At 49.7% G+C, this 24,542-nt stretch overlaps 1 protein-coding gene across 3 annotated transcripts in view; it reads left to right on the top strand.

The window, feature by feature from the left end:
- The window catches only part of LOC148442146 (coactosin-like protein), a 127,151-nt gene extending 103,559 nt beyond the window's left edge, over window positions 1-23,592 (top strand). For all 3 annotated transcript variants that reach the window (XM_088464174.1, XM_088464173.1, XM_088464172.1), the window contains 2 exons: window positions 18,652-18,809; window positions 22,259-23,592. In XM_088464174.1, coding sequence (XP_088320300.1) covers window positions 18,652-18,809; window positions 22,259-22,345 — 245 coding nt within the window. In that variant the 3' untranslated portion in view covers window positions 22,346-23,592. The remainder of the gene's footprint in view (window positions 1-18,651; window positions 18,810-22,258) is intronic.
- The last annotated feature ends 950 nt before the right edge of the window (window positions 23,593-24,542 follow it).

Below are 24,542 nucleotides of genomic sequence, written 5' to 3'. Positions count from 1 at the left end.
CCTCGCTCCCCTTCTTATGGTTTGTCCCATACACAAAGTGCTGGCAGCCTGGGTGCTGCTGTGTAATGTAGGAGACCCTTCCTCGCTCCCTGCTTATGGTTTGTCCCATACACAAAGTGCTGGCAGCCTGGGTGCTGCTGTTGGCTGTGTAATGTAGGAGACCCTTCCTCGCTCCCCTTCTTATGGTTTGCCCCATACACAAAGTGCTGGCAGCCTGAGTGCTGCCAGCACTTTGAAGGAGACCCTTCCTCGCTCCCTGCTTATGGTTTGTCCCATACACAAAGTGCTGGCAGCCTGGGTGCTGCTGTTGGCTTTGTAGTATAGGAGACCCTTCCTCGTTCCCCTGCTTATGATTTTTCCCATACACAAAGTGCTGGCTGCCTGGGTGCTGCTGTTGGCTGTGTAGTATAGGACACCCTTCCTCGCTCCCCTGCTTATGGTTTGTCCCATACACAAAGTGCTGGCAGCCTGGGTGCTGCTGTTGGCTGTGTAATGTAGGAGACCCTTCCTCGTTCCCCTTCTTATGGTTTGTCCCATACACAAAGTGCTGGCAGCCTGGGTGCTGCTGTTGGCTGTGTAATGTAGGAGACCCTTCCTCACCCCCTGCTTATGGTTTGCCCCATACACAAAGTGCTGGCAGCCTGAGTGCTGCTGTGTAATGTAGGAGACCCTTCCTCGTTCCCCTGCTTATGATTTGTCCCATACACAAAGTGCTGGCAGCCTGGGTGCTGCTGTTGGCTGTGTAATGTAGGAGACCCTTCCTCGTTCCCCTGCTTATGGTTTGCCCCATACACAAAGTGCTGGCAGCCTGGGTGCTGCTGTTGGCTGTGGAATGTAGGAGACCCTTCCTCGCCCCCTGCTTATGGTTTGTCCCATACACAAAGTACTGGCAGCCTGGGTGCTGCTGTTGGCTGTGTAATGTAGGAGACCCTTCCTCGCTCCCCTTCTTATGGTTTGTCCCATACACAAAGTGCTGGCAGCCTGGGTGCTGCTGTGTAATGTAGGAGACCCTTCCTCGTTCCCCTGCTTATGATTTATCCCATACACAAAGTGCTGGCAGCCTGGGTGCTGCTGTTGGCTGTGTAGTATAGGAGACCCTTCCTCGCTCCCCTGCTTATGGTTTGTCCCATACACAAAGTGCTGGCAGCCTGGGTGCTGCTGTGTAATGTAGGAGACCCTTCCTCGTTCCCCTGCTTATGGTTTGTCCCATACACAAAGTGCTGGCAGCCTGGGCGCTGCTGTTGGCTGTGTAATGTAGGAGACCCTTCCTCACCCCCTGCTTATGGTTTGCCCCATACACAAAGTGCTGGCAGCCTGGGTGCTGCTGTGTAATGTAGGAGACCCTTCCTCACACCCTGTTTATGGTTTGCCCCATACACAAAGTGCTGGCAGCCTGGGTGCTGCTGTGTAATGTAGGAGACCCTTCCTCGCCCCCTGCTTATGGTTTGCCCCATACACAAAGTGCTGGCAGCCTGGGTGCTGCTGTTGGCTGTGTAATGTAGGAGACCCTTCCTCGTTCCCCTGCTTATTGTTTGCCCCATACACAAAGTGCTGGCAGCCTGGGTGCTGCTGTTGGCTGTGTAATGTAGGAGACCCTTCCTCGTTCCCCTGCTTATGGTTTGTCCCATACACAAAGTGCTGGCAGCCTGGGTGCTGCTGTTGGCTGTGTAATGTAGGAGACCCTTCCTCGCACCCTGCTTATGGTTTGTCCCATACACAAAGTGCTGGCAGCCTGGGTGCTGCTGTTGGCTGTGTAATGTAGGAGACCCTTCCTCGCTCCCTGCTTATGGTTTGTCCCATACACAAAGTGCTGGCAGCCTGGGTGCTGCTGTGTAATGTAGGAGACCCTTCCTCACCCCCTGCTTATGGTTTGCCCCATACACAAAGTGCTGGCAGCCTGGGTGGTGCTGTGTAATGTAGGAGACCCTTCCTCGCCCCCTGCTTATGGTTTGCCCCATACACAAAGTGCTGGCAGCCTGGGTGCTGCTGTTGGCTGTGTAATGTAGGAGACCCTTCCTCGTTCCCCTGCTTATGGTTTGTCCCATACACAAAGTGCTGGCAGGCTGGGTGCTGCTGTTGGCTGTGTAATGTAGGAGACCCTTCCTCGCCCCCTGCTTATGGTTTGCCCCATACACAAAGTGCTGGCAGCCTGGGTGCTGCTGTGTAATGTAGGAGACCCTTCCTCCCCCCCTGCTTATGGTTTGCCCCATACACAAAGTGCTGGCAGCCTGGGTGCTGCTGTTGGCTGTGTAATGTAGGAGACCCTTCCTCGTTCCCCTGCTTATGGTTTGTCCCATACACAAAGTGCTGGCGGCCTGGGTGCTGCTGTTGGCTGTGTAATGTAGGAGACCCTTCCTCGCACCCCTGCTTATGGTTTGTCCCATACACAAAGTGCTGGCGGCCTGGGTGCTGCTGTTGGCTGTGTAATGTAGGAGACCCTTCCTCGTTCCCCTGCTTATGGTTTGTCCCATACACAAAGTGCTGGCGGCCTGGGTGCTGCTGTTGGCTGTGTAATGTAGGAGGCCCTTCCTCGCTCCCCTGCTTATGGTTTGTCCCGTATACAAAGTGCTGGCAGCCTGGGTGCTGCTGTTGGCTGTGTAATGTAGGAGACCCTTCCTCGCCCCCTGCTTATGGTTTGTCCCGTACACAAAGTGCTGGCAGCCTGGGTGCTGCTGTGTAATATAGGAGACCCTTCCTCGCACCCCTGCTTATGGTTTGTCCCATACACTAAGTGCTGGCAGCCTGAGTGCTGCTGTGTAATGTAGGAGACCCTTCCTCGCCCCCTGCTTATGGTTTGTCCCATACACAAAGTGCTGGCAGCCTGGGTGCTGCTGTTGGCTGTGTAATGTAGGAGACCCTTCCTCGCACCCCTGCTTATGGTTTGTCCCATACACAAAGTGCTGGCAGCCTGAGTGCTGCTGTTGGCTGTGTAATGTAGGAGACCCTTCCTCGTTCCCCTTCTTATGGTTTGTCCCATACACAAAGTGCTGGCAGCCTGGGTGCTGCTGTGTAATGTAGGAGACCCTTCCTCGTTCCCCTGCTTATGGTTTGCCCCATACACAAAGTGCTGGCAGCCTGGGTGCTGCTGTTGGCTGTGTAATGTAGGAGACCCTTCCTCGCCCCCTGCTTATGGTTTGTCCCATACACAAAGTGCTGGCAGCCTGGGTGCTGCTGTGTAATGTAGGAGACCCTTCCTCGCTCCCCTTCTTATGGTTTGTCCCATACACAAAGTGCTGGCAGCCTGGGTGCTGCTGTGTAATGTAGGAGACCCTTCCTCGCCCCCTGCTTATGGTTTGCCCCATACACAAAGTGCTGGCAGCCTGGGTGCTGCTGTTGGCTGTGTAATGTAGGAGACCCTTCCTCGCTCCCTTCTTATGGTTTGCCCCATACACAAAGTGCTGGCAGCCTGGGTGCTGCTGTGTAATGTAGGAGACCCTTCCTCGCCCCCTGCTTATGGTTTTCCAACAGAGCGTGATACCGCGCTCACCTCGCTGGTACACAGCGCTGTGTGTGGCCGTCATCATTAAGTTTAGCATGCAGATACACCTGCCTATACACACAGAATATCGGCATGTCATATATCATTGTAATCAGCAGAAGCTTCGGCGTCCTATTCGCATCGACGCATAAGATGCATTTGAAGGTAAAATTTGCACGAAAAGATGTCTTAACGAGTCACATGGCGGTCACGCGTTACGTGTAACGTTTTACTGGAAAGCTCAATTCTTGCACCTTTTCCCAGGCCTGACAATAAGCCGCCATCATTTATATCTCACCTGGCGCCTTTGCCGCAGGGTGACCGCTCCATGTGTGATGGCTGCATCAGTACGGTTACAGCAACTCTTATTACGCAGCATAGTTCATCTACCGTCCTGACATTAAGCTGCTTTCTTCAGCCAAATGTTGTTGGCACCAGTCCTGCTGCCAGCGCTGTAATACCCGGTGCCTGGGCCTGTTCCCTGTGCCGCTCTCTGCATTCCCTGCCTGCAGGAGCACGTGCTCAGGATGTGGTCAGCACCAGCACGGGGGAAGTTACCTGTCACCGGTAGGCATGTGAGCAGCCAGTTTTGTGGGCTGACCCAATAAACAGCCAGTCCTTTTTAGTAGGAACCTCACTGAGGCATGTTTGTGCCTCACTCCTCGGTGATGTTACTAGTTCCTTGTGAATTGATAGGCTGCACACTCATGATTATATCAGCCCAGCAAACAAAATGTCTGTCTCCACTGTATGTAGGTGACACACTCACTTTCATTAATACTTGTAACATACTCTGGTGGCCAAAATCGCTGACACATTTTGAAATTTGAATGTTTATCAACTTATAAAAACGGTTTCACTTCACGCAGTGCAATGATTCATATATCAAATGAACGGAAATTTAATGCTGAATTCAACACAATAAACAGAAGTCAAATATTTGCATTACAAGGGAAGTTATGCAGTGAAATCAACACTTAGGACAGTAACATTATAAGTACACAGGGATTTTCACCCTATCAGTATTTCGTTGGGTATCCTTTATTTTTCAAGACCGCAGCACAGCGACGTGATCCAGGATTGTGGTGTTAAGTGAAAATGGTCTTTCGTATGCAGCAATTGTGAGAGAAATTGGTGGGAATGTGACAACATCAGGGGTACGAAAGTTTTGTTTACGCCATCAGGAAACACAATCTGTACAAAACAAAGAAGGAAAAGGCCGGAAAAAGTGCCCAACAGCTGCTGATGATAGGAGAATAAAACGAATTTGCGTCAGGGACAGATGGATGTCATCTGCGGCCATTAGCAGTGACCTGAGTGCAACTGGTGTTTTTGTCAGTGCAAGAACGGAACGGAGAAGACTAACAGAGGTTGGCCTAAAAGGTAGGATTCCCCGAAAAAAGCCATTGCTGAATAAAAAGCAGCGGCAGAAACGAATACAGTGGGCAAAAGAACACAGTGCATGGACAGAAGGTCAGTGGAAACAAGTGATATGGAGTGACGAAACTAAGATATCGATATTTGGTAGTGATGAGAGAAAATATGTGAGACGTCGCATCGGGGAAGAGGTACTTCCAGATTTTATTCAAGCGACCACAAAGAATCCTACAAGTGTTATGATCTGGGCACTTATGACAGCAGATGCTGTAAGCCGCCTTTATGTCATAGATGGCACACTGACACCATCCTACAAGTGTTATGATCTGGGCATGTATGACAGCAGATGCTGTAGGCCGTCTTTATGTCATAGATGGCACACTGACACCATCCTACAAGTGTTATGATCTGGGCATGTATGACAGCAGGTGCTGTAGGCCGCCTTTATGTCATAGATGGCACACTGACACCATCCTACAAGTGTTATGATCTGGGCATGTATGACAGCAGGTGCTGTAGGCCGCCGTTATGTCATAGATGGCACACTGACACCATCCTACAAGTGTTATGATCTGGGCACGTATGACAGCAGATGCTGTAGGCCTCCTTTATGTCGTAGATGGCACACTGAACAGCAGAAAGTACATTGATGCCATCCTACAACCAAAACTTCTACCTTCTATCAGGGATCTTTTTCCAGATAATGCCCCATTTTTTTTTCAGCAGGATTCAGCTCGCTCCCTGTCACACTGTACGGATATGCAAAAAGGGGTTCACGGAGAGTGACATACAGGTGCTGGGATGGCCAGGAAACAGCCCAGACCTGAACCCCATAGAACATTTGTGGTTCTGTTTGAAAAAACTGGTACATCTGAGGCGCCCATCCAATAAAAGACAATTAATTGAGGCTATAATTGTCTCATGGCACCACATAAAAAAGAAGGAAGAGATCCAAACATTGGTTGGCTCAATGCCACGTCGCTGTGCTGCTGTCTTGAAAAATAAAGGATACCCAACGAAATACTGATAGGACAGTAACATCATAAGTACACAGGGAATTTCACCCTAAGTGTTGATTTCACTGCATAACTTCCCTTGTAATGCAAATATTTGACCTCTGTTTATTGTGTTGAATTCAGCATTAAATTTCCTTTCATTTGATATATGAATCCTTGCACTGCGTGAAGTGTAACAGTTTTTATAAGCATTCAAAGTTGAAAAACATTCAAATTTCAAAAAGTGTCCGCAATTTTGGCCACCACTGTATAACAGCATTTACTCCTATATCTGCTGTATTACCAAACATGAATGTATCCTTCAGGACACGGAGATAATCGCTTCTTCCTGGAGTTTAGTGGTGACAGGTTATTGCACGTCACACAAGGTGCTGATTATCTGAGCTGAGGATCTATATAAAAGCAGCAGCCTATTCATTCACTAGTCAGCAATGCTAAAGGCATACTTCCAGGGTGTGAGGACCACGGGCGGATTAAGGTTTGTGGGGCACCTACCAATAAAACTGTAACAATTATATGGCGACGGTATAATCTGCAAATACTCCCATCATCACAAATGCGTTGAACACACAGTATTGCCCCCAGCTCACATTAAACCACGCAGTGCCTCCAATTCACATTATGCCACACACTGCCTCCAATTCACATTATGCCACAGAGTGCCTCCAATTCACATTATGCCACAGAGTGCCTCCAATTCACATTATGCCTCCAATTCACATTATGCCACAGAGTGCCTCCAATTCACATTATGCCACAGAGTGCCTCCAATTCACATTATGCCACAGAGTGCCTCCAATTCACATTATGCCACAGAGTGCCTCCAATTCACATTATGCCACAGAGTGCCTCCAATTCACATTATGCCACAGAGTGCCCCCAATTCACATTGACACAGTGCCCCCAATTCACATTGACACAGTGCCCCAATTCACATTGACACAGTGCCCCCAATTCACATTGACACACAGTGCCCCAGTTTACATCGTCATACAGTGCCCCCAATTCACATCGTCATACAGTGCCCCCAATTCACATTGACAGTGCCCCCAATTCACATACACAGTACCCCCAGTTCACATTATGACACAGTACCCATAGTTCACATTATGACAGTGCCCCCAATTCACATTATGACACAGTGCCCCCAATTCACATTGACACAGGGCCCCCAATTCACATTGACACAGGGCCCCCAGTTCACATTATGACACACAGTGCCCTCAGTTCACATTATGACACAGTGCCCCCAATTCACAGGTGCCCGGCTCGGAGTTGGATTACCATATTCAGAGGGGGGCTGTTACAGCCTCTAAAGTTAGTCAGCACAGACGTCTATGCTGTTGCTGCTTCACCCCGCCGGACCAGAACGCCGGTACTGATCCCGGGATGCTGGTGGGTGTCTGGGGTCACAGCTAGCGGTGACCCCGGAATATCCCTGACTTTGACCAGATTCACGGGGGTACAGGTAAGCGGGGCGGGGTCCCGCGGAGTGTACCCGCCGATTCACAGTCATTATTGTCCTCAGGCAGGGGGCTCCCTGGGGACAGTTGGCGTGGAGCCAGGTACTGATCCTGCGCTTTCCACTAGACCACCAGGGACAGCGGGGTGCAGCAGTGTGGAAATGCTCCAGCGTCCCAGGGGTTAATAGCATGCCAGGGGAGCACGCCTTCCCTGTCTCGCAACCGGCGCCTCCCCTGCTGCACAGTGCCTTTCCACAGCGGTCTGGCGGGCTGTGTCAGCGCTCCTTCCCCGGGCCCGCCTCCTCTCAGCTCCTCGGCGGTCATTTTTAAGGAAGTGGCAAATGCTGCTGGAGTTTGATACAGGTGACATCGCGGTCCAGGTACCCCGCATAACTCTCCTCCGATAAGGTCAGAGTATACAGCACTGTTTCCTACCAGGCTCTGGTCTGTAGTTGATCATAGTGCTGGTAGTGCAGGTGATTTATTTCTGCATTGTATGTGACTTCATGCTAGCGCTGTCTGACTGTACTTTCACTTCTGACTGTCAGCCATGTTACTATCCCTGTTCTTCCTCTGCTAAAGCCCTTGCGGTGCGGTGTTGCAGGGTGTTCATTACCTCACAGTAAAAGTGTTTTCTCTGAGGGGAGTCACATACGCTCCGTTACACTCATCATGTCTGGGAGTGAACGTGACTTTCCTCTTCAGCTAAAATGTACCACATGTACTGTACAGTTAGCGGAGGGAGATGGGAACGCTGAGGGATTATGTCGGGCATGTTATACTTTATCACGCCCGATTTCTGTCACTGCGCCTGTGCCTGTGCAGGAACCGCCCTGGGCTTGTTTTACTAAGGCACTTACAGCCCTTGTGGGCCAGTTAGCGACACCCTCTGCGTTTCTCCAGATGGGGTCATCGCAGCAGGCGGTAGTCTCATCACCTATGCAGAGGTTTCCCCAGGCAGTTGATGGTACCTCAGTGTCTCCCAGTTTCTCCACCCTGGGTCTCGCAGGAGCCTGTGTGGGTGAACTCATTGTCCAACACGGTACAGCACCAGACGGACGTTTTACAAGGGGAGTCACAATTGCAGCCTTCTAAGCGGCCTTTAGTGTCTCAGACGCCTCAGTATGATGATGATGACATGACGTCTGATGACGGTGAGATTATTGATTTTTCAGACCAAGAGCCCCTTTGTGCTAAGGAGTTGGAGTCTAGGTCTAAAGTATATATACCTGGCCTTATACGGGCAGTCTGTGCGGCCTTGGTTATTGAGGATGAGTTCCCCCCCCCCCCCCCGTGGCTAATTCCAAATACGCCTTCTTTAAGGATATTAAGGGAGATGCCACTGTATTCCCTCTGTCTGGTCAGTTAGTGGATCATTTAGAGGAGGCATGGAAATATCCAGGTAAGCGGTTCCAGCCTCAAACGCTTGGCTTTTGCATACCCCTTTGCGGTGGATTATTTTTCCAAATGGGAAACCCCTCCACAGGTGGATTCTCATGTCACACGCCTAGTGAGGAGTGCAACATTGTCCATGTCCTCCTTGAAGGATGTTACGGATCGCAAGGTGGAAATACGCCTAAAATCCATTTAGTCCCTTGCTGGAGGGGCTTCCAGACCAGCTATGGCCGCGTGCTGGGAGGCCAGAACCATGGAGTGCTGGGCAGATGATTTGGAGGCGTCTCTGGACACTGACTCTTCAGCTGAGCAGGTGGAGTTAGTGGGCAATCTCAGAGACTCAGCCACGTACATTAATGAGGCAGCCTTATGCTGGGCATACACTATACAATTATCTGTCAGATATCTGTCCGATCTGTCTGGTGGGAAGGAAAATCTGGTCCCTTTTCTAGTGTTTGGGAGCAAACATTACCAGGTTTTCATTCCAACCAGCCAGATTGGACAGATATCTGACAGATAATTGTAAGTCCCTCAACAAGTCCTTGAGGGTTCCTCGGTTCAGGATGGAGACCCTGCGTTCTATCATGTTGGCAATGGAGCCTGGGGATTTTATGGTGTCGCTGGATATTCATGATGCCTACCTGCATGTCCCTATTATCTTAACACACCAGCAATTCCTCAGGTTTGCAGTGCTCAATCAACATTTCCAGTTCCAGGCACTGCCCTTTTGGTCTGGCCACTGTGCCCCGAGTATTTACCAAAGTCATGGCAGTCATGGTGGCCCACCTGCGGATGCAGGGGGTCTGCTTGTTACCCTATCTGGACGACCTTCTGTTAGCAGGGTCTCCAGAGATCCTTCAGCGCCATCTGCAACTGACAATATCTGTGTTGCAGAATCACGGCTGGTTGATAAACTGGAAGAAGTCCTCCATGGTCCCCTCACAGAGGATGCTCCATCTCGGAGCCCTGTCGGACTCCCAACAAAAGAGGATCTTTGTGACGGAGGAAAAGATCTCTGCATTACAGGCAAGGGTACGCAGTTGCCTTCAGAGTCGCAGAGTGTCTATTCACTCAGCGATGAGGTTACTGGGCTCCATGGTATGAATGTTCAACATGGTGGAATATGCCCAGTTTCACTCCAGACCTCTGCAGAAATTGATCCTCTCCAGATGGAATGGGTTGCCCCATTGGATAAAGACACAGACATCGGTGCTTTCTCCTGAGGTACGTCTGTCTCTGGCCTGGTGGCTGCAGACGGCTCACCTGAGAGGGGGCGCCCCTTTTGGGTTGCAAACTGGGTCCTTCTGACAACGGACACCAGTCTCCGAGGCTGGGGAGCAATGACGGGTCCACACTTGTTCCAGGGAAGGTGGACACCAGCAGAATCTGCGCTTCCAATAAACATCTTGGAACTTCGGGCAGTATTCAAAGCTTTCCAACATGCAAGATATGTTCTCCATGGAAAACCCGTGCAGGTACAGTCGGACAACGCCACCACGGTGGCTTACATAAACCGCCAAGGAGGAACCCGATGTCAGGCGGCACTGACAGAGGTGTCCCGCATTCTGGCTTGGGCGGAAGGCAATTTCCCTGCCATCTCGGCAGTGTTCATACCAGGAGTCCTCAACTGGGAAGCAGATTTTCTCAGCCATCAAGACATGCATCCAGGGGAATGGTCTCTTCACCAGGATGTGTTTCAACTACTGGTGAACAAGTGGGGCCTTCCAGAGGTAGACCTCATGGCCTCCCGACACAACAACAAGCTGCCTGTGTACAGGTCAAGAACAAGAGACACGGAGGCTCTTCTGGTAGATGCTCTGTCGGTCCGGTGGACCTTCAGGTTTGTGTACTTCTTCTCTCCGTTTTCCCTTCTTCCTCGAGTAATTTGAAAATTAAAGCAAGAAGGTGGCACGCTCCTGTTGATAGCTCCAGCGTGGCCCAGACGTCACTGGTACTCAGATCTTCGGAGTCTTTCCATACACACTTGAATGCTGTTGCCTCAATGTCCGGACCTGTTGTCTCAAGGGCCTTGCCATTACCTGGACCTGGGTCGTCTGTCTTTGACGGCGTGTCTGTTGAGACTGCCCTCTTAAGGTACAAGGGTTTTTCTAGCTCTGTAGTTAACACCATGCTCAGAGCTCGGAAGCCGGCTTCTGCAAGAATTTACCACAGAGTGTGGCATACTTTCTTTGAATGGTGTCGCCCTAGAGGCTATGATCTTCAGGTGTTTAGGATATCCAGGGTTTTGGCTTTCCTACAGGCGGGCTTAGATCACAGTCTTCGCCTTGTTTCCCTGAAGGTGCAGGTTCCTGCCCTGTCAGTGTGGTTTCAGCGTAGGATTGCTACTCTTCCTGATGTCTGCACCTTTGTGCAAGGTGTACTTCACATTCAGGCTCCCTTTGTTCCACCAGTGGCTCCTTGGGATTTGGCTGTGATCCTGAGGGCTCTCCAAGGACCGCCATTTGAACCACTGGGCTCAGATTTAAAATGGCTTACAGCTAAGACTGTGTTTCTTCTTGCCATTACTTCGGTCAGAAGGGTGTCAGATTTGGGGGCTCTCTCATGTCGCCCTCCCTTTCTGATTTTTCATAGGGATAGGGCGGTGCTTCGCACTTCTCTGGTTTCCTATCTAAGGTGGTATCTAGTTTCCACATTAATGAGGAAATTATAGTACCAGCCTTTAATTTCCCAGACCTCTCAGCTGGTGAGGCCTCCTTGGATGTGGTACGTGCTCTAAGGATTTATGTTGACCGTACCAATTCATTTCGGAAGTCTGACTCTTTGTTTGTCCTCTATGGTTTCCGTAAGAAGGGTTGGCCTGCCATTAAGCAGACTTGGGCAGGGTGGATTCGCAATGCGATCTCTGAGACTTACACTCATGAGGGCCTTCCTGTACCACATTCTGTTACTGCTCAATCTACTCGGTCTGTGGGTCCTTCGTGGGCAGCTCGCCGTGGTGCCTCTGCTGTTCAGCTTTGCAAGGCAGCCACGTGGTCTTCTGTCCATACCTTTGTCAGGTATTATGCATTTGATACCTTCGCCTCTCAGGATGCTTCCTTCGGGCGGCGGATTCTCTTTTCTGCACAGGAGCGTACCCGCCCTTCCCCAAGGTATCCTGTGGATACCCTATGGACCCTGAAGTACAAAATGAGATATGGTAAGAACTTACCCTTGTTATCTCTATTTCTACGAAGTCCATAGGGTTCCACGGGATACCATGGGGTATAGGCGATGGCGGCAGACATCGGGGACCACATAGTTAAGATTTCAGCCTCCCAGCATGCACTGGGGTCCCTCTCCTATACCCCGCCCCCGAGCCAAGGCAAATCAGTTACGTAACAAGCCATAGGCTGGAGGAGAAGAAAAAGAGAGAAGAAAGTCTGGAACACACAAGAATCACATTCTCACCAGAAGGAGACGGAAAAACCGGTTACCAGAGCAAAGCCCATCTGCAGCACAGGTGCGACAGGGCGGGAGTCCTGTGGAACCCCTATTTTGCTTGTGAACTAAGCAATAGTTATTTAAGCTTCTGTAATGTATCAGGTGCAACTGTCCGTGTCGTATAGGAAAACAATGACTAAAACACTAATATATAATTTATATGTCTGAGCACCTGACGGCGTCAGTGGGGCTTTCACAATCAGCCAATCACAAATGGGAAGCCGACGGAGGGAATCCCGACCGCTGGCTTCCCGACTCTCTAATCCCGGCAAGGGTTAAATGACAGGCGTCGAAATCTCGCCCGGGATCCCGATCGAAGATAAGCCGGGCGCAGACAGCCACGGGGGGAGGGAGGGTTAGGTTAGGGGCTCCCGGGAGGGATTGAGGGTTAGACTCCCCCCAGGAGGGTTAGGGTTAGGCTAGAGGAAGGAGGGGTTAGGGTTAGGCGCCCCCGGGGGGAGGTTAGGGTTAGGCAACCCCCGGGGGACTTGGGTTTAGGCGACGGGGAAGGGGAGATTAAGGTTAGGCACCCCTAAGGGAGGGTTGGGGTTAGGGGGGGGGATAGATTAGCGATACTTACCTTACTCGCCGTTCGGGATGTTCATCCATGTCGGGCTGCCGATGTTGGGAACTGAACCATGCGGCTGGCGGTAATACCGATCACACCCTCACAAATGGTCATGTATTTGTACCTGCTCTTAATCAACTGAAAATAATACGGCTCTAACTTGTGTCATTACGTTACATACATTACTGTACTCGGCCTACATGAATCCCACCCTTTACTCCCCCATCCGCCTCTCCAGGGCCAAGCAGGCGACAGTGTAATCTGGTGCCTGGAGGGGCACCTGCAGCAAGTACAGCCCCTGGAACATCCTGACGATGCTTTGGGCAGTACTGTAATTTCTGGCTCTGCCCCTTTTGCATGATGTCATGTGCTCAGGGGGTGTGGCTTACACAAGACACGATAAAGCCCTGTTACGGCGCTGTGCATAGGTCTCACTCTGCATAATCCCCTTACTTAGTGATTTGGCCATCAAAGGCTGTACCATCGGTGGTTGATGGTTTTAAACCATCGTTGGTAAACCACTGATAGTTTAGCCATCGATGGCTGAGTCGGACTGGCACCTGTCTTTTCAACATTGGATGCCGCCATCAATGTTGCTGCATCGGTGCAGCGCTGCTGGATGTGACGGTTACATGGATTATTGTATAGCACTGCTGGATGTGATGGTTACATGGATGATTGTGTAGCGCTGCTGGATGTGATGGTTACATGGATGATTGTGTAGCGCTGCTGGATGTGATGGTTACATGGATGATTGTGTAGCGCTGCTGGATGTGATGGTTACATGGATGATTGTGTAGCGCTGCTGGATGTGATGGTTACATGGATTATTGTGTAGCGCTGCTGGATGTGATGGTTACATGGATTATTGTGTAGCGCTGCTGGATGTGATGGTTACATGGATCATTGTGTAGCGCTGCTGGATGTGATGGTTACATGGATTATTGTGTAGCGCTGCTGGATGTGATGGTTACATGGATGATTGTGTAGCGCAGCTGGATGTGCTGGTTACATGGATTATTGTGTAGCGCTGCTGTATGTGCTGGTTACATGGATTATTGTGTAGTGCTGCGGGATGTGATGGTTACATGGATTATTGTGTAGCGCTGCTGGATGTGATGGTTACATGGATTATTGTGTAGCGCTGCTGAATGTGACGGTTACATGGATTATTGTGTAGCGCTGCTGGATGTGACGGTTACATGGATTATTGTGTAGCGCTGCTGGATGTGATGGTTACATGGATTATTGTGTAGCGCTGCTGGATGTGACGGTTTCATGGATTATTGTGTAGCGCTGCTGGATGTGACGGTTACATGGATTATTGTGTAGCGCTGCGGGATGTGACGGTTACATGGATCATTGTGTAGCGCTGCTGGATGTGACGGTTACATGGATTATTGTGTAGCGCTGCGGGATGTGATGGTTACATGGATTATTATGTAGCGCTGTGGGATGTGATGGTTACATGGATTATTGTGTAGCGCTGCGGGATGATAGGGTTACATGGATAATTGTGTAGCGCTGCTGGATGTGACGGTTACATGGATTATTGTGTAGCGCTGCTGGATGTGAAAGTTACATGGATTATTGTGTAGCGCTGCTGGATGTGACGGTTACATGGATTATTGTGTAGCGCTGCTGGATGTGACGGTTACATGGATTATTGTGTAGCGCTGCTGGATGTGACGCTTACATGGATTATTGTGTAGCGCTGCTGGATGTGACGCTTACATGGATTATTGTGTAGCGCTGCTGGATGTGACGGTTACATGGATTATTGTGTAGCGCTGCTGGATGTGACGGTTACATGGATTATTGTGTAGCGCTGCTGGATGTGACGGTTATATGGATTATTGTGTAGCGCTGCTGGATGTGACGGTTACGTGGATTATTGTGTAGCGCTGCTGGATGTGACGGTTACGTGGATTATTGTGTAGCGCTGCGGGATGTGACGGTTACGTGGATTGTTGTGTAGCGCTACAGGATGTGATGGTTACGTGAATTATTGTGTAGCGCTGCTGGATGTGATGGTTACGTGGATTATTGTGTAGCACTGCTGGATGTGACGGTTACGTGGATGATTGTGTAGCGCTGCTGGATGTGACGGTTACGTGGATTATGGTGTAGCGCTGCGGGATGTGATGGTTACATGGATGATTGTGTAGCGCTGCGGGATGTGATGGTTACATGGATGATTGTGTAGCGCTGCGGGATGTGATGGTTACATGGATTATTGTGTAGCGCTGCTGGATGTGATGGTTACATGGATTATTGTGTAGCGCTGCTGGATGTGATGGTTACATGGATGATTCTGTAGCGCTGCTGGATGTGACGGTTACGTGGATTATGGTGTAGCGCTACGGGATGTGACGGTTACATGGATTATTGTGTAGCGCTGCGGGATGTGATGGTTACATGGATTATTGTGTAGCGCTACGGGATGTGATGGTTACATGGATGATTGTGTAGCGCTGCGGGATGTGATGGTTACATGGATGATTGTGTAGCGCTGCGGGATGTGATGTTACATGGATTATTGTGTAGCGCTGCTGGATGTGATGGTTACATGGATTATTGTGTAGCGCTGCTGGATGTGATGGTTACATGGATGATTGTGTAGCGCTGCGGGATGTGACGGTTACATGGATTATTGTGTAGCGCTGCTTCATGTGATGGTTACATGGATTATTGTGTAGCGCTGCTTCATGTGATGGTTACATGGATTATAGTGTAGCGCTGCTGGATGTGACGGTTACATGGATGATTGTGTAGCGCTGCTGGATGTGATAGTTACATGGATTATTGTGTAGCGCTGCTGGATGTGATGGTTACATGGATTATTGTGTAGCGCTGCTGGATGTGACGGTTACATGGATCATTGTGTAGCGCTGCTGGATGTGACGGTTACATGGATCATTGTGTAGCGCTGCTGGATGTGACGGTTACATGGATTATTGTGTAGCGCTGCGGGATGTGATGTTACATGGATTATTGTGTAGTGCTGCTGGATGTGATGGTTACATGGATTATTGTGTAGCGCTGCTGGATGTGCTGGTTACATGGATTATTGTGTAGCGCTGCTGGATGTGACGGTTACATGGATTATTGTGTAGCGCTGCGGGAGGTGATGGTTACATGGATTATTGTGTAGCGCTGCTGGATGTGACGGTTACATGGATTATTGTGTAGCGCTGCTGGATGTGACGGTTACATGGATTATTGTGTAGCGCTGCTGGATGTGACGCTTACATGGATTATTGTGTAGCGCTGCTGGATGTGACGGTTACATGGATTATTGTGTAGCGCTGCTGGATGTGACGGTTACATGGATTATTGTGTAGCGCTGCTGGATGTGACGGTTATATGGATTATTGTGTAGCGCTGCTGGATGTGACGGTTACGTGGATTATTGTGTAGCGCTGCTGGATGTGACGGTTACGTGGATTATTGTGTAGCGCTGCGGGATGTGACGGTTACGTGGATTGTTGTGTAGCGCTACAGGATGTGATGGTTACGTGGATTATTGTGTAGCGCTGCTGGATGTGATGGTTACGTGGATTATTGTGTAGCACTGCTGGATGTGACGGTTACGTGGATGATTGTGTAGCGCTGCTGGATGGGACGGTTACGTGGATTATGGTGTAGCGCTGCGGGATGTGATGGTTACATGGATGATTGTGTAGCGCTGCGGGATGTGATGGTTACATGGATGATTGTGTAGCGCTGCGGGATGTGATGGTTACATGGATTATTGTGTAGCGCTGCTGGATGTGATGGTTACATGGATGATTGTGTAGCGCTGCTTCATGTGATGGTTACATGGATTATTGTGTAGCATTGCTGGATGTGACGGTTACGTGGATGATTGTGTAGCGCTGCTGGATGTGACGGTTACGTGGATTATGGTGTAGCGCTACGGGATGTGACGGTTACATGGATTATTGTGTAGCGCTGCGGGATGTGATGGTTACATGGATTATTGTGTAGCGCTACGGGATGTGATGGTTACATGGATTATTGTGTAGCGCTATGGGATGTGATGGTTACATGGATGATTGTGTAGCGCTGCGGGATGTGATGGTTACATGGATGATTGTGTAGCGCTGCGGGATGTGATGTTACATGGATTATTGTGTAGCGCTGCTGGATGTGATACATGGATTATTGTGTAGCGCTGCTGGATGTGATGGTTACATGGATGATTATGTAGCGCTGCGGGATGTGACGGTTACATGGATTATTGTGTAGCGCTGCTTCATGTGATGGTTACATGGATTATTGTGTAGCGCTGCTTCATGTGATGGTTACATGGATTATTGTGTAGCGCTGCTTCATGTGATGGTTACATGGATTATAGTGTAGCGCTGCTGGATGTGACGGTTACATGGATGATTGTGTAGCGCTGCTGGATGTGATGGTTACATGGATTATTGTGTAGCGCTGCTGGATGTGATGGTTACATGGATTATTGTGTAGCGCTGCTGGATGTGACGGTTACATGGATCATTGTGTAGCGCTGCTGGATGTGACGGTTACATGGATCATTGTGTAGCGCTGCTGGATGTGACGGTTACATGGATTATTGTGTAGCGCTGCGGGATGTGATGTTACATGGATTATTGTGTAGCGCTGCTGGATGTGATGGTTACATGGATTATTGTGTAGCGCTGCTGGATGTGCTGGTTACATGGATTATTGTGTAGCGCTGCTGGATGTGACGGTTACATGGATTATTGTGTAGCGCTGCGGGAGGAGATGGTTACATGGATTATTGTGTAGCGCTGCTGGATGTGATGGTTACATGGATTATTGTGTAGCGCTGCTGGATGTGCTGGTTACATGGATTATTGTGTAGAGCTGCTGGATGTGATGGTTACATGGATTATTGTGTAGCGCTGCGGGATGTGATGGTTACATGGATTATTGTGTAGCGCTGCTGGATGTGATGGTTACATGGATTATTGTGTAGCGCTGCTGGATGTGACGGTTACATGGATCATTGTGTAGCGCTGCTGGATGTGACGGTTACATGGATTATTGTGTAGCGCTGCGGGATGTGATGTTACATGGATTATTGTGTAGCGCTGCTGGATGTGATGGTTACATGGATTATTGTGTAGCGCTGCTGGATGTGATGGTTACATGGATTATTGTGTAGCGCTGCTGGATGTGACGGTTACATGGATTATTGTGTAGCGCTGCGGGAGGTGATGGTTACATGGATTATTGTGTAGAGCTGCTGGATGTGATGGTTACATGGATTATTGTGTAGCGCTGCTGGATGTGACGGTTACATGGATTATTGTGTAGCGCTGCTGGATGTGACGGTTACATGGATTATTGTGTAGCGCTGCTGGATGTGACTGTTACATGGATGATTGTGTAGCGCTGCTGGATGTGACGGTCACATGGATTATTGTGTAGCGCAGCTGGATGTGACGGTTACATGGATGATTGTGTAGCGCTGCTGGATGTGACTGTTACGTGGATGATTGTGTAGCGCTGCGGGATGTGACGGTTACATGGATTATTGTGTAGCGCTGCTGGATGTGACAGTTACATGGATTATTGTGTAGCGCTGCTGGATGTGACGGATACATGGATTATTGTGTAGCGCTGCTGGATGTGACGGTTACGTGGATTATTGTGTAGCGCTGCTGGATGTGACGGTTACATGGATTATTGTGTAGCGCTGCTGGATGTGACGGTTACATGGATTATGGTGTAGCGCTGCGGGATGTGCCGGTTACGCGGATGATTATGTAGCGCTGTGGGATGTGACGGTTACATGGATACATCATGGTGATCTGGCTATTGGTTAGTTTTGGTTATTTTTTATAATGTATTTTTCTATTTGCACTCCATAGTCCATTAAAGGGGTTGTTGAAATTGCCTCCACCTCTGTTACAGATGACAATCGGCAGTTTGCTTACATCAGATTCGCCACCGAAGGCGACCTGGGCAAGAGGTTAAAATATGTGTTCATTGTCTGGATCGGTGAGAATGTCAGCATCCTCAAGCGCACCAAGATCGGTACAGACAAGACGTTGGTGAAGGACGTGCTGCAGGTAAATCCTCTGCTATATACTATGACCTATTCTGCCATACAGGGGGGTTATCCTCATGTAATCATACACTGTAATCTACATCTGTCAGTGCGCCAAGAATTCGCCCCACCGCTAACTGTGAGGGCCACGAGGAGCCGATGAATCTGTGGAATCGACAACCGTCTAGTGGCCGCAGTGTTCCAGGCTTAGTGGCCCTATAAATCCCGTTAGAGCAGTGATTAATAGAACATGCGCAAGCCGCAGGCTTAACCCGTGCGTGGGCCACCGCGCCCCTTCCAGCTAGCGGCCAGTCTCCTGGGTTCCGAGCTCTCGCTGGACACGTCTGCTCCCATTAAGCATAAAATACAAAGTCGTGGAAAACAATTTGTCCTTATTTATTTGTAATGTTACAGTTTGCATTTGGGGTTTAATGGTCGCCATTACACGCGGTCGCCGCTGTTGGGACACATGAGCGTGCGCCCAGTACACAGCATCTTTAGTAGCTGAACTGTTCATCGCTCCTCTCAGTCAGTAACACGGTGATAATAAAATAATGATTATACCGGGTGAGATAAAATTATACATCGTGACCTAGTTCTTGGCCGCTGAGCGTCACTGGTCTCTGAGCTGCGCAAATAACACGGGAGCAGCTGATGAATTAATATTTATGGTCCCTCTGGCCGCTCACAGTCATGTGACCATAACCGCTCACAACACGGCTTCCCTATTATCGCAGTCACACACGTGCTTTTGCATTACGTGTACATGTGGGGGGTCCACACTATATTGGGGAGCTGCAGACTGTCCCATTTCCAGGCACTTCCTTACACGGTCCGTGTGGCTGGTGCTAGTCCGCCTTGTGACAGACTCACCCCAGGGTCAGTATGGGTGGGAAGTGGGGGCCTGATTCATTATTAATCCTCTCTGGCGCGATCACAAATCAATAGCAGCCAATGTTCATATGCGAACAAACAGCCACTTGTGCTGTGTCCGGGAGAGATCCCTGATGTGTTATCCTGGTGATGTCCGATGGGCCCAACGTGAGTAAGCTGCCGCTGTAATATGTGCACTTTGCTTTAGGGAACAGTGTTTGGCTGCCGGCTGGCTGTGCCAGGCCCAGTGCTGAGACCTTATACTGAGGAATCGCTGCAGTTTTGTTTTATAACTCCCAATATTAATAAATAGTTTGTTTGGGGCTGTCCTGTGGGTTCCCCCTTCCCCTGAGGACCACGGGTGATATCAGGCCTCCACCAGGGAGGACTCAACACTGCGGACTAACATTGTGGAGCTGTTTCTGCGCGCTGACATATGAGAGTCCAATTACGGTTACTATTGGCTCTGGGACTTTCACACGTGGTAACCCGCCATCGAATTGGTGCAGATGGTGACCACGCAGATCTCTTGTATGGAGTCCTGTGATTGGTACGCTGTAATAACCTGGCGCTCCCCTCTAATCCTCTTGTATGGAGTCTTGTGATTCGTGCGCTGTAATAACCTGGTGCTCCCCTCTAATCCTCTTGTATGGAGTCCTGATGTGATTGGTACGTTGTAATAACCTGGCGCTCCCCTCTAATCCTCTTGTATGGAGTCTTGTGATTGGTACGCTGTAATAACCTGGTGCTCCCCTCTAATCCTCTTGTATGGAGTCCTGATGTGATTGGTACGTTGTAAAAACCTGGCGCTCCCCTCTAATCCTCTTGTATGGAGTCCTGTGATTGGTACGCTGTAATAACCTGGTGCTCCCCTCTAATCCTCTTGTATGGAGTCCTGTGATTGGTACTCTGTAATAACCTGGCGCTCCCCTCTAATCCTCTTGTATGGAGTCCTGTGATTGGTACGCTGTAATAACCTGGTGCTCCCCTCTAATCCTCTTGTATGGAGTCCTGTGATTGGTACGCTGTAATAACCTGGCACTCCCCTCTAATCCTCTTGTATGGAGTCCTGTGATTGGTACGTTGTAATAACCTGGCGCTCCCCTCTAATCCTCTTGTATGGAGTCCTGTGATTGGTACGCTGTAATAACCTGGCGTTCCCCTCTAATCCTCTTGTATGGAGTCCTGTGATTGGTACGCTGTAATAACCTGGTGCTCCCCTCTAATCCTCTTGTATGGAGTCCTGTGATTGGTACGCTGTAATAACCTGGCGCTCCCCTCTAATCCTCTTGTATGGAGTCCTGTGATTGGTACGCTGTAATAACCTGGCGCTCCCCTCTAATCCTCTTGTATGGAGTCCTGTGATTGTTACGTTGTAATAACCTGGCGCTCCCCTCTAATCCTCTTGTATGGAGTCTTGTGATTGGTACGCTGTAATAACCTGGTGCTCCCCTCTAATCCTCTTGTATGGAGTCCTGATGTGATTGGTACGTTGTAATAACCTGGCGCTCCCCTCTAATCCTCTTGTATGGAGTCTTGTGATTGGTACGCTGTAATAGCCTGGTGCTCCCCTCTAATCCTCTTGTATGGAGTCCTGATGTGATTGGTACGTTGTAATAACCTGGCGCTCCCCTCTAATCCTCTTGTATGGAGTCCTGTGATTGGTACGTTGTAATAACCTGGCGCTCCCCTCTAATCCTCTTGTATGGAGTCCTGTGATTGGTACGCTGTAATAACCTGGTGCTCCCCTCTAATCCTCTTGTATGGAGTCCTGTGATTGGTACTCTGTAATAACCTGGCGCTCCCCTCTAATCCTCTTGTATGGAGTCCTGTGATTGGTACGCTGTAATAACCTGGTGCTCCCCTCTAATCCTCTTGTATGGAGTCCTGTGATTGGTACGCTGTAATAACCTGGCGCTCCCCTCTAATCCTCTTGTATGGAGTCCTGTGATTGGTACGTTGTAATAACCTGGCGCTCCCCTCTAATCCTCTTGTATGGAGTCCTGTGATTGGTACGCTGTAATAACCTGGCGCTCCCCTCTAATCCTCTTGTATGGAGTCCTGTGATTGGTACGCTGTAATAACCTGGCGCTCCCCTCTAATCCTCTTGTATGGAGTCCTGTGATTGGTACGCTGTAATAACCTGGCGCTCCCCTCTAATCCTCTTGTATGGAGTCCTGTGATTGGTACGCTGTAATAACCTGGCGCTCCCCTCTAATCCTCTTGTATGGAGTCCTGTGATTGGTACGTTGTAATAACCTGGCGCTCCCCTCTAATCCTCTTGTATGGAGTCCTGTGATTGGTACGCTGTAATAACCTGGCGCTCCCCTCTAATCCTCTTGTATGGAGTCCTGATGTGATTGGTACGTTGTAATAACCTGGCGCTCCCCTCTAATCCTCTTGTATGGAGTCCTGTGATTGGTACGCTGTAATAACCTGGCGCTCCCCTCTAATCCTCTTGTATGGAGTCCTGATGTGATTGGTACGTTGTAATAACCTGGCGCTCCCCTCTAATCCTCTTGTACTTCTCATGTTTTTTACTATAAGTGACAATCGACACTGACAATAATATGTGCCTTTATCTCCCTGTTCTCTTAGGATTTTTCCGTAGAGCTGGTTATCACAGACCCCGCGTACCTGGAGGAAGGCTACATGTGCAGCAAGCTGAAGAATGCTCAGCACTAGATTGCATTAAAAAAAACAAAACCTGGTTATTTCTTTGCCTGCGTTCTCCCCTCCGATCCCCCAGCCAGGTCTCCTGTAGCCCAACTAATAATGCACCTTGTGACGAGGTGATCACCCCCACCGGGCCGGCTTCTCCGTGGTTACAGCACAATTGGCTCCGCCATCATCTCTCGTCACTTTGACCCGCAGGAGCCGCCATGTTTTCCATAAGAATGCCTTGGACTGTATAAGCCGGACCTCACCGGCCGTTACTGTAACATGTATCTGACGCAGGACCCACAACACGCGGCGCTTCCACTAACTTCTCTCTTTACTTTTAAAAGTTCAATAGAATTGTAAAAATATTTAGATGTAACATGAAATCAGAAAGTGACGCTAAGGAATGATCTATTGTCCGTATCACAACCCCCATCATGGCTGAGGTCGGCCGCCAGTTCAGGAGGGAGAGCACGGTAGCTGGAGCCATGTAATAAAGGCCATGTAATAAAGGCCCATGTAATAAAGACCCAGGTTAGTATTCTGTGCACAGTGCAACGCTCGGATTCTCCATAGTAACACCAGCGTGCGTTCCTTCCTTCTCGCCCCTGAGCTGCGCTGCTGGTTTGTGTGGGAAGTTTTTTTTTTTTTGTTTCTGTATTTTAATAGGACCAGATCTCAAAATAATATTGTATTGTTTATTTTACTTCTGTAAATTCCCGCTGGCGCACAGCGCCGCCGATGTAACCAGCTACTACGGTTACTCCCACACATAGAAGCTCCGTGTGATTCCCCTGTAATCCAACAACACCCCCTCTTCACCATCGCACCTCGCCACGGCACGTGAGACATTACAGCACACACATCTGGTTCCTGGATGTTACATTAGCTGAAGCTGATCCGCGCAGAAAGTCGTTCAGCAAATGATGATGTGAAGGATATTTGCTTAGTCCGGGTTACTGCGCGGGTCACAGCCAGGGCGGCGCCATCTTCTTCCGTCTAACAATACTGATGCCCTGTGAGAGTACGTAACCGCGCCCTAGGATGGCCGTACATCTTAGGGGAGGGGTAGACACATTCTGTTCTCCATCACCCGGCTGGTCCTTCTTATACCAATACTTAATGTTCTTGGTTCTCTCATCTGGTGGCGTTGAATGTACCCCATCTGGGCAACTGGTTAGACAAATGGGTCATGAGCTGGAATTGGGAGGGACAGATCACTGCTCAGAAAAACCACATGAAAAAAATTAAAGAATTTTTTTTTTCCAAAACTTGTTTCCTGTGAGGATTATTTTTGCAGAAATGTTTTCAGGAGAAAGATGTGTCCACCGTGTATCCCCTCTCTCTGTATGCTGTGTGTGCACCGTGTATCCCCTCTCTCTGTATGCTGCCTGTGCGCCGTGTAGCACCTCTCTCTGTATACTGTGTGTCCACCGTGTATCCCCTCTCTCTGTATACTGTGTGTCCACCGTGTATCCCCTCTCTCTGTATACTGTGTGTCCACCGTGTATCCCCTCTCTCTGTATACTGTCTGTGCGCCGTGTAGCACCTCTCTCTGTATGCTGTCTGTGCGCCGTGTAGCACCTCTCTCTGTATGCTGCCTGTGCGCCGTGTAGCACCTCTCTCTGTATGCTGTCTGTGCGCCGTGTAGCACCTCTCTCTCTGTATGCTGTCTGTGCGCCGTGTAGCACCTCTCTCTCTGTATGCTGTCTGTGCGCCGTGTAGCACCTCTCTCTGTATGCTGTCTGTGCGCCGTGTAGCACCTCTCTCTCTGTATGCTGTCTGTGCGCCGTGTAGCACCTCTCTGTATGCTGTCTGTGTGCCGTGTAGCACCTCTCCCTGTATGCTGTCTGTGCGCCGTGTAACACCTCTCTCTGTATGCTGTCTGTGCGCCGTGTAGCACCTCTCTCTGTATGCTGTCTGTGCGCCGTGTAGCACCTCTCTCTGTATGCTGTCTGTGCACAGTGTAGCACCTCTCTCTGTATGCTGTCTGTGCGCCGTGTAGCACCTCTCTCTGTATGCTGTCTGTGCGCCGTGTATCCCCTCTCTCTGCAGTCTGTGCGCCGTGTAGCACCTCTCTCTGTATGCTGTCTGTGCGCCGTGTAGCACCTCTCTCTGTATGCTGTCTGTGCGCCGTGTAGCACCTCTCTCTGTATGCTGTCTGTGCGCCGTGTAGCACCTCTCTCTGTATGCTGCCTGTGCGCCGTGTAGCACCCTCTCT

The sequence above is a fragment of the Taudactylus pleione genome, unplaced genomic scaffold (genome assembly GCF_031769625.1).
Source record: "Taudactylus pleione unplaced genomic scaffold, aTauple2 ptg001606l, whole genome shotgun sequence".
NCBI lineage: Eukaryota > Metazoa > Chordata > Amphibia > Anura > Myobatrachidae > Taudactylus > Taudactylus pleione.
This window is presented reverse-complemented; position numbering and strand designations above follow the sequence as displayed.